Source organism: Cyprinus carpio, chromosome A13 (genome assembly GCF_018340385.1).
Source record: "Cyprinus carpio isolate SPL01 chromosome A13, ASM1834038v1, whole genome shotgun sequence".
Classification (NCBI taxonomy): Eukaryota; Metazoa; Chordata; class Actinopteri; order Cypriniformes; family Cyprinidae; genus Cyprinus; species Cyprinus carpio.
Window position 1 is genome coordinate 28,277,868 of NC_056584.1, and position 19,122 is coordinate 28,296,989.

Consider the following 19,122-nt stretch of genomic DNA (forward strand, 5'->3'; position numbering starts at 1 on the left):
TGTGTGTGTGTGTGTGGATTAATGGAAGGAGGATGCTGGGCCGGCTAATCGTTGGGATAAATCTCAGCTCACTCCCAACACCTAATAACAATGTATTTATGGCCCCGTAAAAGAGAAGCCTCTCTGCGCTCATAAAACACACACTTTTACATCTCTGACGCTTCACTGGCACTCAAACTCACAGCACGACTGCAGATCGCCTCGACATGAGCTCAAACCCACTACAGACTGACGCGATCTGAGACACATACACCGATGATGATCAAGAGATCCGATGCCTTCGGTTCCTGCAAACCTACAGCATCTCAGAGCGGCTGATGTTTTAATCATTACTTAATATAAATATAAATATAAATTTATTTTTCATTAAATTAATTTCTAATCAATTATTGTGTTTATACAGACACACACACACACACACACACACACACACACACACATACATACATACATACATATATATACATACATACATACATATATATATATATATATAGATATATATATATATATATATAATATATACATTACATATATATATATATATACACATATATATATATATATACACCATATATATATATATATATAATATATATATATATACATACATACATATGAGTGGCAGTCAAAATGACAGATTTTTAAAAATTATTAATTCAATTAAATGAATGCACTCTATTTAAGTTCGAGAATGTTTTTTATGTAATAGTTTGTATTTTTAGAGGATATGATTTTACTAAATTAAATTTAAGGAATAGTTATAATGTATTTATTACCTTTTAACCACTTTTTGAGCACAGATTTAAGTTTGGTCTCTTTAAAGAAAACACTTGTTGGAAAAAGTGGAAAGTGGAAAAGTAAAAAAAAAAAAAAAAAAAAAAAAAAAGTGAAACAAAAAAAGTTATAGAAGTTTAAGTTTATTATTATGAAAAATGCACAAACATTTAAAAAAGATTTTTTTAAATGAAACATATATTTTCCAAAACATGTTTTACACTAAGACTCAAAGCCATAAATTGAAACAAGTTGTGTTCCGAATTTGAGGTTGATATAAAAAAAAAAAAAAAAAAAGATTTAGTTTGGCTGCAGTTCCAAACGCTTCCACTAGATGAAGTTCAATTCCTGTTCGCTTCCAATGCAATCATTTTTGAACATGAACAGCACAAGTGCGGCTATTTTTTTCAAAACCTTTCAAATCATGTCCATCATTATATGATATGATGAATTATGATTAAAAAAAAATAAAAAACACGACTACATGTAAAGGCAACGAAGGGAGACCATTTTTCACCTCAAAAATGACCAAAGAGCACCAAAGGGTTAAAAAAACAAAAAGATAAAAGGAGAGACAGCACTGTGCATAAAGTGAGTGTGAAATGAAAGCAGTTTGAGCATCTCTCTCTCCATCTCTCTCTCTCTCTCTGTGTGTGTGTGTGCGGGCGAGCGAGGGCAGCTTTATCTCAGTAATAGTGTCTAATGCGCTGACTGCCTGGTTTTGTCCTCAGCCCCGAGTCATGAGCAGCGGGTCAGAAGGTAACGCTCTGTTTACACGCTCGTTTCCTAAAGCCCTACCCCCCACCCCCCGCCCCGACCCCTACTTGGCCCCTGGGGGCCCCAGAGTCACGGATTAAACACAGTGCCGCAGCTGTGAATGGGACGTCAGGCTACAAAAAAGCTACAAAATACCAAAGAATCACACGCACTAACAAGTCGCAACAAAACAAACTGTAACAGAGACACAAACACACTACACAGATGCTCCAAAACACTTTAATGAATGCCACGCTTTTACAGGTGGCATCATGTCCAAAATAACAGATTAGATGTGACACTGCAGGACCCTTTTCACACCAGACATGAAGAAATCACCTGGCAACAACCCAGCAACCATCCAGAACACCCTAGCAACTATCACTTTATACTTCATCCATATTATATATCCATTATAATAAAATTATTCATTTCTTTGTAATATTTATTCAACGTAATAATTATATTATTTACATTATTTATATAAAATGTAATAAATAATAAATTAATTTATAATATTTAAACCACACATTTTAATTCCTTAAAAACAAAAAATAAAACAAAGTCTAAATTTAAATTAATATTTAAAAAAAATTTATTTATTTGTATTTATTATTTATTATAATACTTATCCAAATGTAAAAAAATATGTACATTTACTTTTTTTTATTTTCATAAACAAATAACGATATATTTTATGGCATGTGTAGTGAAATTGCATATTAAATCATTAATTTACCCTTTATATTTAAAAATATTATATATATATTAATATGAATTGTTTAAAATATTTTATGTAAAATTCTAATATTTATATATTCCTGTAGTAAATAAAAAATATTTTGCATTTATATATTTTTTTTATTGTAACATTTTTAATTTAGTAAAACAATATATACAAATATATATATATATATAAATATACACACACACACACACACACACATACAATATATACAAAAATTATATAAAATATATTGTCTGTAGTGAAATGTATATTTTAAAAATATTTGTATTATTAATCATTATTTTTATTTCATTTACTGTTTATTTGTTCTGCATTACATTTTTTTATTGGTAAATCCTATCAAAAAAAAAAACTAACAAACAAACAAAAAAAGCATAAAAAACGACACAAAAACATAACATTTCCAAATCTCTACAAAAGCACAAGGTAAACCACATTTAAACCTTTCCACACCGCCTTCCATACCGCGCTGTTGGAGACTCCCCAGTGCAGCACCAGACCCCAGAGGCACACAAAGCGCTGCATCGCACTAAAGCAGCTTTTGTCCCGCACCGGAGGAGAATCCAGGGAGAATGTTAGCATTCCAGGGAATGTGCTCACTGACGGCCGGCTCAATGGACCACCGGAGGCCTCAGGAATGACCTCTGACCTTCAGACATAACCAACCACCCACTGACTGCCGTCCACAAAAAACACTCCCATCTGACCAGTCATGTGTGTGTTCGTACTCACTGAGGGGTTATGGGATATGTTGTAATCATGGCAAAAACATAGTTTTAATTTGTTTTTGTACGTAGTGTAACTTAAAAATATGTAAGAGTATTATAAAATAAAATAGAGTGAGAGTAAAACACTTAGAAAAAAATTAGGAGTCCCTCACGCTCGGAAAAAAACAAAATTAGGGCTGTCAACATGATTAAGTCCCGATTAATCACATCCCAAAATAAAAGTTTTGTTTACACATATATATGTATGTGTATACTGTGTATTATTTAGTATGTATATATAACTACACAACACTGCATGTATATATATTTAAAGAAGAAAGAATATGTTATGTTTTATATTTTATATAATATAAATATAATATAAGAATATAAATATATAAGATGTATATAACATGTAAATATTGGTTCTAAATATAGATAACATGTATGTGTGATGTTTTTAATATATACATAAATATACATACTACCCTGTACAAAACAAAACATATATTATGGCTAATACAATAGACTTGTTTCTACATTTTGATGTGAGTTAATAACACATAATTTTTAAAAAAATAAAAATTCAAAAAAAAAAAAAAACAAAACAAATAATTTTAAAAAAAAAACAAAAAATAAAATTATAAAGTTAATATTTAATATTTATATAAATGTTATATATATATAAATAATATAAATAAATATATATAATATATATATTAGACTATATATAATATATTACTATAGATATATATATACTAGATTATAATATCAAATAAAAAAATCACTAACAGAGAATATAAATAAGGGATTATAATAAAATTATTATAAAATTTACATAAATTTATTATATATATATATTATATATATATATAATATATATAATAATATAATTATATATATATTAAAACAAAAGATAAAGACATGTCAATCAAAAGTATGAAGAGATGCGTCTGGACCATGGTTGCTAGGCGTGTGTGTTAAGGCCCCCGGAGTTCAGGAATGGTTGCTAGGGATGTCTTAACATGGATACTAGGTGTGTAAAGGTCTCTGTTATCTTATGGTCTCTAGATATTAATTATTTGATCTAGTGATATATAATATCACTGATATACAATTATAGTTTTTTTTTTTTTTATTCAAAGTTACTTGACTTTTCTTTGTAACTGTTCATGAAATATTTATTATTACGATTTGTAAGTGGAATTTGTTTCTAAACTTTTTTTTTTCCCCCCCCAGTGAGTAAGCTTCAAATTTCTGATCCGTACTCGATACGTGATGCACAGTATGTTGATGTGCTGCTGCTGGCTCATGTGAAATTGCTGATCGATGTGTGTGTGTGTGTGTGAGAGAGAGAGAGAGGGTGTGTGTATGAGTATAGGGTGTGAAGGGGCCTGGCTGACTGATTAACCTTTGACCTCTGGGCCTCCCAGGGTGAGAAGGCAGCTAACAAAGTCAATGCTGATCGACACTACTACCTCCATAGCAGGCAGCGGCGCAGTAACACACATCAGCAGCCAAAAAACAGCACAAATCACTCCCACACACCCCCCGCCAGCGCCCGCATCCGCAGCGGAGGTCACACACACAGTGAGGTCAGTCTGTAGGTACGATTAAACTTTACATTCATTACCTATTAATATCACTGATGTGAAGATCACATACTGATAAATATATATATATATATATTAATGTTAATTCTTATTACCGTATATATAGATATATATATATGCGGATATATATATATATATATATATATATACATATATATATATATATAAACCTACATAACTATGGAGTTTACTATATATATATCTATTATAATATATATATATATATATATCTATATATAATCTATATATCTATAGTGGAATACACTATATAAATGTAGTAAATTTAAGTCTGTGTAAATAATAAATAAAATAGAAAAAATAAAATAAAAAAGAGTAAAGTCTATTAAAAATAGTATTGAGGAGTTAAAGTCTATTAAAAATGTAATGGCTTCGTAAAGTCTAATAAATGATTGTAAATTTAAAACATGGGTAAAAAAGTGTATAAAAGAAAATAAAATAAAATAACTATAAATAAAATAACAATTAAATAATAAAATAAAAATGCTGACTACAGAGCAAAAAAATTCATGTGAATTATTGCATGTCTGTTCAGCCCACTGGTTTATTGTAGATGAGTACAGCATCAGGATCAGGCACGTTTTTTTGTTAGAACATCGTAACGGACTAAGCAAGAGAGCAATTAGTCTCTCTCTCTCTCTCTCTCTCAGTGGGACGGTGAAAAACACAAGCTGGAACATCTTGCTCTATGTTTCTTTATTAAAAACGTTACACTTATTGACATGTTTAGTTTCTCTCTCTCTCTCTCTCTCTGGACAAATGTTATAGATTTCTCGTCTCTCTCCTGGCTCTCTCGTGCGATCTCTCTGCTCTCTCTCTGCTCTCGCCTCTCGCTCGCGCCCTCAGGAATTTCCCTTTGCATTCTGTTGTATTCTGGGAAAAGCCAAAAGGTGGAACATTTATCCGGGAGGGCTCTTTTCTTGATCCTGACAGTTGACTTGATGGACCAGGCCATAAAGTCACAAAGAAATAGTTGTGTGGGCGCGCGAAGAGCGGGTGCGGGAAGGAGGGGGGCCGGGCTGCGCTTCCCCCCCTGGGAAACTTAATTGCCCGCGAATTGTTAAACGGGCGACATATTTTTATCTGCCAATCCACAAGCTTTTCAATGGGCCGAAAATATGAGCATGAAACAAGCCTTTTGAGGACTGAACAGAAAAGTTAAATGTCTCCAGATGAAATGGGATCAACTTAACTTCAGCAGTCAGAACCGCTATGACAATGGATTAGATGTGGTGTGAAAATAAAAAAGTGTGGACGTGGGCAACAATGGGGGTCTCTTTTAGTAAAGAGAGGGCCATTTCACCAGTGTGGTGATATGTAAACCCAACCGCTCCGGCCTGAACCTGAGCCACAAATCTTATGAAAGGACAAGAAAAACTCATGCGCACATCAGAACGACTGAGGAAAACTGATCGGGTACGCGCGCACGATCTGTCTACTTCCGTCAGGATCTTTCATCCGTCCCAGGAGGCTCTGAGAGATATAAACAGCAATCATAACATACTGGGAGGTTCATCTGATAGGGCGAGAAGAATATTTTTTGGGGGCGTCTCCATCACATAAAAAAACATTAATAAACAAAAAGATCGCCATGTTTTTAAAGTATAGTCGAGGTGAAAGACTGTGCCATCATGGCTTTCAGCCAACTCAAAACACACTTTCATACTTCATTTTTTTAAAAAGGTTTCGTGTTTTTTACAAATATATCAAAAAAGATTAATAAACGTTTCCATTTTTGACCCGGGGTATGTATGGAGTCACATTAGGTGTCAAAAATCCCTTTTTTTTTTTTTTTAATGATATATTAAAATGAGTATTAAGTTAAATTAGTGTCAAAAACTTGCTCTTAATTACTATATTTAGAGCTCAGTTTTCCCTGTATCAGTCACACACACGTCACAGGGACTGAATTTTGTTTTGTTAACCATGATATGTCCGTCCTATTGATGAACCGGATGCAGCATTTTTTTTCATCCATCTGAAAGTCGAAACGTTTATGCAAGCAAAAGAGTAATGGGAGTAATATTTATGAGGTTATTGTGTAAGAAAAAATATGTATAGTTTTTAATAAAATTTGGACTTGTTTTTGTGAGCAATCATGAGTTTTCGTCAATTATTAAAGGGATTTAATAAAATTTCTCATTCATTTGGTCCAGTGGTGTTAAATACCGATAATTCTCATGATGATATGTCTCTATCAATTCCATACAGTGATATATTCAAATTAAATTTCTCATAATATATAAAAAAAAAAAAAAAAAAAAATATAGTATATAGATATTATAATATATATATATATATATATGTATATTTGATGATTGTATAATTTTTTAATGTGCAGTCTGTGTAATATGATATTCAAAGAATTTCAATTTTTTTTAAGTATGCAGTAACAACATCAAAGTAGTGTGACTGTGGTCACATACTCACTAATGCGAAGAAGGCTGCTGAGCAGATACATTGTTTTTTTTCTTGAAAAATATGTTTTATAAATTACGGTTCTTCAGGTCCATGCGGACCCCATTCAAGAGGATCTGAATGCATCACGAATGGTTGTCAACGGGATTCAATGTTCACTAATGAGAAGTCAAAACTGGACTAGCTCAGAGTACAGGGGGAGGCTATGATGTTTTTCTGGAAGGGAGTTACTGGCGCCGCGGACACAATAGGCCTGAAGAGTCGGTTATAACCGGGCTATTAATGACCCGCACTGTTGGAAGGGTTAGCAGGGGGCTCCATTCAAAAGGCGTGAGCCACATGTTCTCCTCGATCACACAGGGAATCGACTTTATGGTGGCTTGCCACCCAGAGGTTTAGTGGCGCCTGCTGGGAAAAGCGAGCCTTCCCACCACCATTATTGCACTGGAATGTGACCCTCGGGGCGGGAAGGGCAAACTTGTGTCCACGGGCGCATAGCCTCTGAGATGCAGGGGTAGGCTGAAGACACTGCGCCGTCGGACAATGGCTCTGAAGTCGGTTTTCCCAACACGACTCTGAATGACCGCACTGAGGAGGAGGTAGCGGCGACTCCATTCCAAAAAGGCTGTTGAACCACATTGTCCTGTACGTCGAATCACAACCAGGAGAATAGACCTTTACCACTGTGGGCTTCCAAAGGTGATGTTATGGCGCTGAAAAGGAGGCCCAACATTATTCCATCCGCTTTGGGGGAACATGGTTGTTCCCACTCTGCTTCAAATACGAGCCGCCGCCAGAAACACCTTTTTCTTCCCGCTTCGCCGCTAGCAGATTTTAAGTATTTTTCAAAATTATAATAATTGAATCATTCTCTAACCCCTTTGTGCTAATAATTTATGCTGAGATTGAAGTTTAATATCAATAATTTTAACAAAAAATTCACATGATTACAGTTCTTGAGAATTTTTTTAGTATTTTTTGCCTGCCGCCAGCATGTGAGCTTTCACTCTTACCCACGTTTTCTCATTTTAAAAATTTAAAATTCTCGTTATTGTGAGTTTAAAATTCATATTTTAAGTGTAATATTCCAATAATGTAACCAAACATTAAATATGCTCAATCAGGGTTCTGTCTGACAATTTTTTCTTTGAACGGCTTAGGTCACCTTTTTTACTTTAAAATTCTCGTTAGTTTAATGGTTTAAAAGTTTTCATTAACTATGGTTTTTAAATGTAATTAATCTAAAATTAATTAATATGTAATTATCTAAAATATTTTAATTTGAGTACATGGCTTACGCAGCGTTTTTTAAGTCTCCAATTAATAAATTTCCCGAACTGTCAATTTAGTGATCACATGGCGCCAGTTGAACAAATCAAAGTTTCTTCTTAAATAAGTGGTTTTATTTGAATGTTTTTTTATTTTAAAATCATCTTATTTATTTACATTTTATGAAAATATAAATGTCAATATCTAAAATGAAAAAATAATATGAAATAGTATTTCTTATAATATTAATAGTACCCTTAGATTTTATAGTTAACATTTCAAGAAGTTAATAGTTATCTGAACTAAATTTAATGTCTAATCATCTGTTTTAGTACTTCTTTTAACACTTAAATTTGCATTTTAGGAGCACATTACTTCAGATTACACGCAAACAATGAGAGAGAACGAATTTATCAGAGGGAAAACAAGTTTATTTGTAGGACTGAACATCCTGTGGAAAATCCAATGGAAGCAACAGAAGGTCTTTTTTTAAAGTCATCGCGGCTGTAAATCAGGGGTTAAATGATGTGGCCTAAATAAACTCTGTCCATTTAAAGTCCGCTTGGCCTCTCAGGACAGGAAGCGACGGCGTGACGTGGACAGATAGACTCGGCAGCCCGTAATTCACTTGAGCACTTGATATGGTTTGCATACATTCCTTGGGGAATGGATGTGCCTTCCGCAGATGTCCCCCTACACTGTCCAGCACGAAGCCCAAGGCTTGTCGGGCGTCCGGAGTAAACCGACGGACCTGGAGGGTCAATTACTCCTCCATCGCACACAGTAACTCAAAGCGAGACGACACAGGTTTAGACGCGTTGTTGGAAACAGGTGGACATTGGCTGGCCAGCCAGGGTCTAAAGGCAGGCTGGAGAGAGAACTCTCCAGAAAAGAGAGGACGTAATGGGAGTGAACATGAAACACGATCACATGTCACGCTTCAAATAAATGCAATCATAGTTAATGTAACTTTGTAGGAGAATCCGCTGTAGGTAGCTGGGATCTTGACGAATGTACAAGGGTCATAAAGATAGTTGAAAGGCTGGAGAGAGAGCGAGCGTAAAACTCTGTAAAAAAAAACACCAGTGTATAGATTTCCAATGCATCATAGCGCACGGGGACATGCTAGTCTTGATTATAATGTGCACAAACTAAAATCACACATGATCATTTCAGTTTCATGGGTTAACCTGCGTTTATCTTAAATGTGGTACAGGATGAAAAAACCACGGGTACATGGAAAAGTTCAAACGAGTATCGCAAAGGTGATTCCGTGAGTCCCCCATAGAATTGTTTTCATCAGCCTGACACTTAAGCAAAAGATTAAGCTTGAAGCCTCACGAGATCTCAGATTAATATTTCATCCGGTTCTAGAGTACTCTGGTTAATGTGCAACATGACATGCAGGCAAGTTTATTTATCACCGCCTTTTGTTTTAAATTATATGTTCTAATTGTACTGTAAAAAATATTTTTTGTTTTAGTTTGATAATTTATTTAAAATTATATATTTTACATGTCTTTTAAAAAAAACTTATTTTAGTAAGTGTTTATAATAATTATTTAAATAATATAAAACATTTTAGTCGTTTTATTTGACTGTTTATTTTAAGTTTATTTATTTAAGAATATGTTGATATTTGTAAGTAAGATTTTTTTTTATAATTTATTTGTAAAATATTTTTAGTTCATAAAAATTTAGTGTTATTTTGCTTGCTCTTATTTTAAATAATTGTATTTTAAATTAGTTAAAAATAATATTTTCAGTTTTTCCAATAATTTTCAGTATATTGTTTTTATTTTAATTAACTTAAATCTAAATACAACAAATATATAAACTTTTTATTTATACTTTCTCATAACTAATAATCATAAATTGTATATTATTTTATTATTTATTTGAAAGAAAATTTTATACTTTATTCGTGTTTCTTCTTTGATTTTAATTTAATCATCGGTTTGCCAGGTGGATCGTGTTTTTATACTTTTATTTTAATAATAAACATTATATGTGATAGTATATTAAAATACTCTAGTTTAGGATTATACAGAGAATTCATATAGACATAGCTCACCCCCCCCCCCACACCCACAGACAACCGAGTCAAAACATCATGCTATATAAGTTACTAAAGTGAACTTGTTCTTTCGATAAATAATGCATGTGTCGTCTTCATTCAAGGATCCGCCCCACCCTCGCCCCCCACTTTTAGTACGCATAATTTTGATTGTTTATTTTAACCATTCAATGAATCTTCTTCTCTTCCCTTTCCAATAAATAACAGCTACGCTTTTCATTTCATCGCAACTCGTTGGAGCACCACTCCAATGTTTTTTATGTTGTGCTTTACAATGATTAACACAAGCCATGGATGCCCAACTGCTACCTTCATAAAGCCGTTCATTAGACGCCCCTGCAGGCCTACAGAAATGTGTTTCCAACACCTGAATGTGCTCACGATTAATATTAATATGTCTCTCTGTTTTCTGAACTGGCACTAGATCAGGAAGTGCTACGGAAGCAGCCGTAATCCGTTTAAAAGTGACACGCCGGCCAGCGCTTCGGCGAGACTAACCGTTGTCCTCCGTCACCTTTCATACCTCATCCTCCTTCAGACGCAGGCTCTTGTTCTCGTGTACGTCCTCTATTGAATATCCCCTGCCCTCCTCTCTCTCTCTCTCTCTCCTCTCTCTCTCTCTCTCTCTCCTTCGGTCTGTGATCATGTCGTGTTGGTGTCATCGGTCATACGGAAGCGCCAGGCTAACGAGATTAGCGGGTAATCCATCCTGCGGTTCAGGACGGGGAGGAACACGCAGGAGGGAAGCATGGAAAACACAGAAAGACCAAGAAACTTTTATCAAAGTGACTCACCACTGCAGGGACGGGGGGTTCTCTTCTTGATCGCGTCGAACCTGCCTGACTCCTCTTTCTTTTGATCGCCTGGCTAGCAACCTGCAGTCACTTGCCTGATTAGCAGGCTACAAGCCGACAGAGCAGAAGTACAGGCTTCATGTGGGGGAGTGTTAACTCCCGTTAAAGTACAGGTTGAACAAACGTGCACGGGAAAGCCTAAATAGTTTGTGAATGCGATGTCAAAAGCTTCCATATACGGTTGATGTCGTGCAAATCGTTTTTCCACGCAACCTGAGCTAAAAATACTTCCCCGTGAGCGTAACAAGTAGTTCTGCGAGTTCATGACATGCAGTGAAAAAGAATTACTTACGCCTTTAGTTTAGTTCTAAAGTGTCTTAAATTCTTGACCGACTTTATTTTAAATTATTCATCATATTTTCATTTTGATTAAAATTACTTTAGAGGCTACTTAGTTTAATTTTATTTGAATGTAAATAATTAATAATAGTGTTTTATTCATGATTGCATTCTTATGTAAATGTTGGTAAGTATTCTAAATAGTTTCATTTTTATTTTTACTCAATTTTTCCTATTTTTTATTTTATAAAGTGTTGATTTTTATTATTAACAAATTATTTAATTTTACATCATTTAAATTATTCTAATTTTACAACATTTTTTTTTATCTGTTTTATCTATTTTCTGACTTAAATGATATAAACGGACGATGAACTCACCAGCCAGCAAGAGCCAGCGCCACATCGCGGGGTCGTGATGTAGCGCTTCTTATCTTGTGACCCATTTTACACTGCAGGAAGAAAAAGAAACAATGCCATCAATACAGGAGAGCACATTTCAACTAAAATACATTTGCATACAGCACTTGCAGACACATACATTCTTTTGATCATTCTTTTGGAAAGGAAGCATGTCAATAAAAGACAGATTGAGTCCTGTGCTACGGATACCAACGGATTTGAGCTGTGTTTTATTTGTATACGGGCAGTGTTCATAGAACCCAGACCGTACATATAAAAAACTAAATCATTAAAATAATAATAATAAACAATATTAAGATAGAAAAATAAAAATAAATAGACAAAAAATGAGAGTATACAATAATATACAAACATATAGAAATAAAAAGTTTAAAATAAAATAAATAAATAAAATGATAAAGAAATACATCTAAATTCTTCCCAAATGACATGTACGATCAAGAATAACATAATATCTCAAAAAATGTATAATAGAAAATTTTAAATAATTCTATACATGTAAAAAATACGAAATACAATTAAGACATCGTAAAATACAAAAGATAAATTAAATGAACAATAAGTATTAAAGTATATTTTATATAAGATATTATATATATATAGATCTATATATAGATATATAACACACACACAAAATTATCTTATATAATACTAATAAATAGAATACTTTTAGGAAAAGTCATGCTTAGTAGTTGGTAAGTGCTTTCTGTCCATGTGTTTCAGAAATCCAAAAGAAACCACAGCGAAGGATGGAGAAACAGGAAGGTTTCTGGTTACAGTCTCGTGCTCTCGAGTAACGAAAACATGAGATTCCACATGACTCCTTCGCGGTTATTAAGATGGAGACGTACTGCGACTGTCCCTGAGTTACCAATTTCAGCACGAGAGAGAAATAACATAAACCTCTGAGGAGTCTCTAATGGGGAGTATTAAACGTACGGCTAGGCGATGAAGTAAACTATTACCGGCCCCCCGGGTCACTTAATTACAAACGACTAATGTTATTTAAAAACTCTGATGCAAAGGAAAGAGGCCTGAAGACAGATCGATCTGATTGGCTCCTCACGTTCTTTCAGCCTGCACTCTAGGACCAAGATTTAACTGATCAAATTCAATTACATGTGCGTACTTGAATTAATCTGTCGGGCGGCAGCGAAAGTGCGAGCGGATGATGGCAAAAATAGAACAGGAAAAATCATCTCCAGATCTTACAGCGCCAATCCTAAAACTAAACAGCCATCCACAATAAAAATTCCACATACGTACATACAAACACTGAAGAGAACAGTCACGGTTTCGGCTGAACTATTCACAGTTAATAGGGAATAAAACACAATATCTGTACAGCCATGCAGATATTGTGCATAAGATTCAATGAATAAAAAATCAATAGGATATATGTTGGCAAATAGCTGTAATAACTACTACTACACTCTAATAAAAAATAAAAAAAAAATAAAAAAAATAAATAAAATAAAATAAAATAAAATAAAATTTGTGTAATTATATAAAAATAACTAAATAAAATAAAATAGGTTCAGCGGCAGATGGGTTAAATTAGGACAAAACGAACAAAACTAAAGGAAAGTGTAAATAAAATAAGGTCTAAGTATCTAAGTAAATCGGATCAGTCCCAAAATAAAAAAATAATAAAATAAAATGTAGAAAAAAATAAAAAAATACAAAATAAAATAAAATAAAAAGCCGAAATAAAATAAATAAAATAAAGGCAGATATTTCAGGGTCACTAAGTAAACGAAAAGTAAATAAACACATAAAAAATGAAATACTACTTAAGTCACTGCAATAAAATACGTTCAAATTAGACAAAACTAAACATAAGCGTAAAGTAACGTTAAAATAAAACGGAGACAGTATTTCAATTAAAAGCGTGTTCGGTCTAAAATAAATAAATAAGATAAAATAAAACGAACAAAGAAATAAAATAAAGACGTATATTCACATCACTGAAGTAAAGTAAATAAAATAAAACATAAAATAAAAAAAGAAATAAAATAAAATAAAATACAAAAATAAAATAAAGACAGTATAATTCACCGTCACTGAAGTAAAGTAAAAGTAAAATAAAAACAATAAAAATTGAATACTCACTTAGTCGATCACTGCAATAAGAATAAGATCTATAGACATTTAAACGCAGTACACAGACAAGCAAAACTGTGTTGAAAATAAAATAATTATAAAAAAATTATAGATATAATAACAGAAGATAAAGAAGAATCAATAAGAAAATAATACCACATTGCAAGAAACTAAAACTACATAAAAGCAAGATATAATATAATTATTAAAATAGAATCTCTTAAATATATTTAGCACAGCCAGATCGGCCCCGTAAAGTCTGCAGTGCACTGTGGAAACTGGTCACTGCAATACAATTAAAAACTAGGACACAAATAGATGAGGCAAAGAGACATGAAAAAGGTGAACTTTCTTTTAAGTAAATGTGAAGCTGCCTTCATGCTGCCGGGCTGGGAACCGTGGTTCAGTGGTCCGAACAGCCCCCAGATGAACACACCGATCTCATCTCCGCTGGACCCCTTGCATCCGGGTCATGACTCGCCACGGATCGAGTGGAAGTTCATAAATAACCAACATCACACACACCACACACACAACAAACACAACTGACACACACACACAGCAGCTTGTTGACTGAGCGAGAGAACACTACCGGATAGAACAGGACATCAATGCTCTTCTGACAGACGATCTCACTGTCCTGCCGTTGACACAGTGAACTCAGCGAGATACTCAACTTCCGATTCCGGTCCAGAGCTGAGGAAGTCGAATCACAGTCACATGTGAAACCCACAATCAGAAGAACTGGACTTTGGTTTCGGAGAAGCTCAGGAGGACTGTCTTGGAGCCCAGAGGGAGGAGTCCTGCTCTCAACTTAGCGACGTCTGAGGTATACATTTGCAGTCCATGGGAATAAGAAAAGACATTTATAAGGAGAATTATTTAAAACAGAAATATATTATTATATAATATTTATACCCTGAATTATATTTTATGATGTTGTAAATTTTAAACCAACGAGTTCAAATCTAGATCAAATCAAACAAAACAATCACAGACAATATACGATTAGTTTACTATAGGAACATACATAAAACATAGGTTATAAATAAAATAAGTAAAAATAAATAAAAAATGATATAACATTCTAATAAAAACAAGGTAGACAAATTGATAGTAATATTAATAATAAAAGATAAAATAAGATTAGTAAAAATAAAATAAATAAATTACATTATAAGAAAAATAAAATAGAATAAAATTATATAATATTACATTATAATAAAACAAGATTAAATTAGGTAAATTACATAAAATAATTAAGATAGATAAAATAATATATTTGTCACAAATAAAATAAGTAAATTATATTTATATTATTATAAAATAAAATAAACAAAATAAAAATTAAAGTTATTCTAATAATGCATTTCATTATAGTAAAGATTAAACTAGTTAAAATAGTTAAAATTGTAAAATAATATTATATTAAAATAAGATAAAATAAAATTAGTCAAAATAAAATAATTAAATGAAATATTATTTTAAAATAAGATTTGACTAAATAAAATAATCCAAATGTAATCATAATAATAAAATAATACTATTGTATTACAATAAAAATAAAATAAAATAAAATAAAATAAAATAATAAAATAAAATAAAATAAAATAAAATAGACCAAGGGCCGTTCGTAACTCAAATGGTTCAAATGAGAATGCGACTGCGGTTCACTTTCAAATCCAGTGACTGTTAAATCAACATAACCTAACGGGTGTAAATGTACTTCCTGTCACTGTTCTGAAATCAAATATGCTGCAGAAGACACTGACCGACAGCTTCTTTAACACTAATAATCAACCGCAGCACCTTCAGGACGACTGAAGGCCTGCAGATGGATAAACCAGCTGATCCAGCGGTAAATGCAGCAACATGACAAAACCCATCAGCTCGACCTCTCACAAGCAGCTCCTGTTGTTCTGTCCGCTTCGCTCTTATTCAGCGTTTCAATTAATATTGTGCCGCTGACTGGAGCTGCACTTAAAGCCATAACTCACGGACGGGACGGCGGGGCCCTAGAGAGGAGACGGGTCACACACGCTCATACACACCAAACCATGAAGATCATGCTTCTGTCGAGTCAAGGGTACAAAACACAACACACACACACGATCAATCAGAGCTGGCTCGATTCTGATTGCGCTGCTGGGGAAAACGCCGGCCGGCTGTCAATCAACGGGGAACGCAGGTGATGTGAATGTTGTGAGATGTATGAGCGACCGGTTCTTATTGACTCCAGCGCTTCTGCAGGAAAACTCAAGACTTCTCACGAGCAGGTCGACTAAAGAGAACACAATTCATCAATATGTGCTCCAAAGGTCTGCAAAACTTCCAACAGATCTCCATTACTTTTTAATAACACACATATATATATATATACACATGTCTGCAATATCTCTGGTCTCAACCTGCAAAAAGGTTTTTTTTGTTTGTTTTTTTGTCTTGTTTTCCAGTGCAAATGTCAAAAATACTGAAGAAGATTTTTTTTTTAAATTAATTTTTTTTTTGCAGTGCATGCAACATTTTTTTTTTTTTTTGCAGTACATGCAACATTTAATACATTTAATTTTCTGCATATATATAAAATTATTTCAGATTCTTAGCATTTGCATTTACAATTGCACATATTATTTTAATCATATATTAATTACAAAGGGACTCATCCAGCAGCTGCAGATGTGTTCTTTTTTTCTTTTTCTTTTCTTTTTTCCTCAGTTAAGTGTATCTCCATTTAAGGACATTTAGACATTTGCACAGGAAAATAATATAATCATAATAAGTTTTTTGTTTATTGTTTTTTTTGCAACATGTTATGCATTTATTTTACTTCATATACCTATAAAATAATTTTTTAACATTTTTAGTTTTATATTTTCATTATCATAATTGTGTTATTTTCATTTTATTGCAGTGACCAATCCACCGGCTGTAGATTTTTTTATTTTGTTTTTATTTTTTTTAATCTTTTTTATTTTGCATCTCAAGTAAATGTAAATTAATTTAAGGACACACTATTTAATGTCAAGACTCTCTGCTTTGTTTGAGGAAGGGTGAATTCAGAGTTTTTCAGAAAGCCTGGCTGCTCGTGCACAGTACAAACACTCGTGACTGTATCTGATGTGATTTCTCCAAACATCACACAGACTGTCACCGCAGACGAGTGATAACAGATCCCTCAAACCCTGCGAGCAGCAGCGCAAGGCGTCCAAACAGAGCAGCCGCCGTTAATAGGATTCCTGTAGGGAGGCAGATGGATGGCGAATCCGGGCGGTTTCATCTACTAAAAGACGGCATAAATCACGGCATGAAGCCGAGGTTATCGCCAGCCTCACGAAGACATTAAAGCATTAGTGAAATTAATTCATCTTTCATAAGAGGGAGTGGGTAGCCGTATCTGTGGGATCTACGATAACAAGCAATTTCTCACTACTGAGAAAGGCCCTTGATAGACTACACAAATACTGCTGCTTTAACCGGCCCAACATTAATGTGAGAGCGCTGCTCTCCGGAGCATCAGAGCAGATTCATGGAGGCGCGTAAAATGTTTTCATGCATCGCAAACTTTTCTCTGCCCCGTTTCCTCTCTTCTATATCGTCATTGTTTCCTCAATCAGCGTGGGGCACTGGAAACCGGAAGCGGCGCGTGAAAGGCCCAGCTCGCTCGCTGTTTGTGCATATATTTACAGGAGTGTGGGAGAATGATGAGAGCACGATCCAGATGACATGCTCTTTATTACTATATCAGCTCTACAGGACACAGACAAGCAGCACATCACTCCTGAACATGCTCCACACACAACCAAAACATGCTGGCACAATTACAGAGTTCATTGAGCAGTATAAACACATTTAGGAAAACCAAAGTGAAAAAGAAAATAAAAATAATGCTGTGCTTAATTGCTATAAATAACATTATTATATTATATATATAGATATATATATACATAAACTCATCCATAAACAAACATTACTAGTGATGCACCAAAATTATTTATTTCACCAAAACAACCCAAATTACAGTTTGTTTAATAATCATCACTCAGATGGGATGTATAAAACATTTAACGCTGAAATTGAATACTTTTAATATCAAAAAGCACCAAAGCAATGAGCTTATTGTGATTATTGGATGGTGTTTAATGAAGTTCTGTTCAAGATGAAAAAGAAAAACAGAAAATGTGTGCAGAATTTCTGTGCATAACTACTGATTACTCCAATGTTGCATTAATTTGCGTGAGATATTACAAAAAAATTATTTTAAAGTTTCTGCAATAATTATGACAAAGCTGCTTGTTTTCTGAGAGAAAACATGGGAGAGTCACTATAATAATTCACTCATGTGAGTTTGTGATTGCAGAAGAACTGTGTGCTAAATAAAACCAATTATTATTGAGGAAATATAATATATTGAAATGATTTCATTCAGGTGTCGCAATTACAAGTTTTTTCAGTGTTAATATTGTTATTTATTTTAATTTTTTTTAAAGTTATTTTTAAATTATTATATTGTAGATTATGTTATTATTTCAATTAAATCATATATTAATAGATTATTTAAATAGATTATTTAAATGTAAATAAGTTTTTTTTGATTTTCATTTATTTGCTTTTATTTTTATTTTAAATAAGTAATTTTTTAAATTGTTTTTATATTATATTTCTCTTGTTTTTATTTATTTTTTCAAATGAATTACTGATTTTTAAATTTAAACCAAGTTAAAGCAGTGGGTGCCATACTCAGGACTGTAATGATTTAAAACCTCCTATCAGTCAAGTGTTCTGGGAGATGTTTTCCTCTCAATAGCATGAGCCTGCAATTTCAATAAAGATCTTCATTTGTGAGAAATGTGATGAAGCAGGGGACAACAGCACAGAATGACGCACCTCGGGGAAATAGTCTTGAGGAAATTTCTCTTTCTCCAGCATGGCTGCGCTTGGAAGAGAACACAAACACACCCCAACCACCAACCACAACTCCTTAACTCCTCGTCAACGAAAACCAAAACCAATAAAAAAACACTGATTAACATGCACTCAGGGCAACTGCGCCACCTACTGCTCACACACACACAAACCAGACT

At 33.4% G+C, this 19,122-nt stretch overlaps 1 protein-coding gene across 1 annotated transcript in view; it reads right to left on the reverse strand.

Annotated features, from left to right (window-relative positions):
- Window positions 1–19,122, reverse strand: part of LOC109094342 (inositol polyphosphate-5-phosphatase A-like) — a 124,306-nt gene that overhangs the window by 57,498 nt on the left and 47,686 nt on the right. The window contains exons 6-8 of the mRNA XM_042769622.1: window positions 11,897–11,967; window positions 7,396–7,680; window positions 2,697–2,930 (exon numbers count right to left, since the gene is read on the reverse strand). Of these exons, the coding sequence (XP_042625556.1) occupies window positions 2,697–2,930; window positions 7,396–7,680; window positions 11,897–11,967 (590 nt within the window). The remainder of the gene's footprint in view (window positions 1–2,696; window positions 2,931–7,395; window positions 7,681–11,896; window positions 11,968–19,122) is intronic.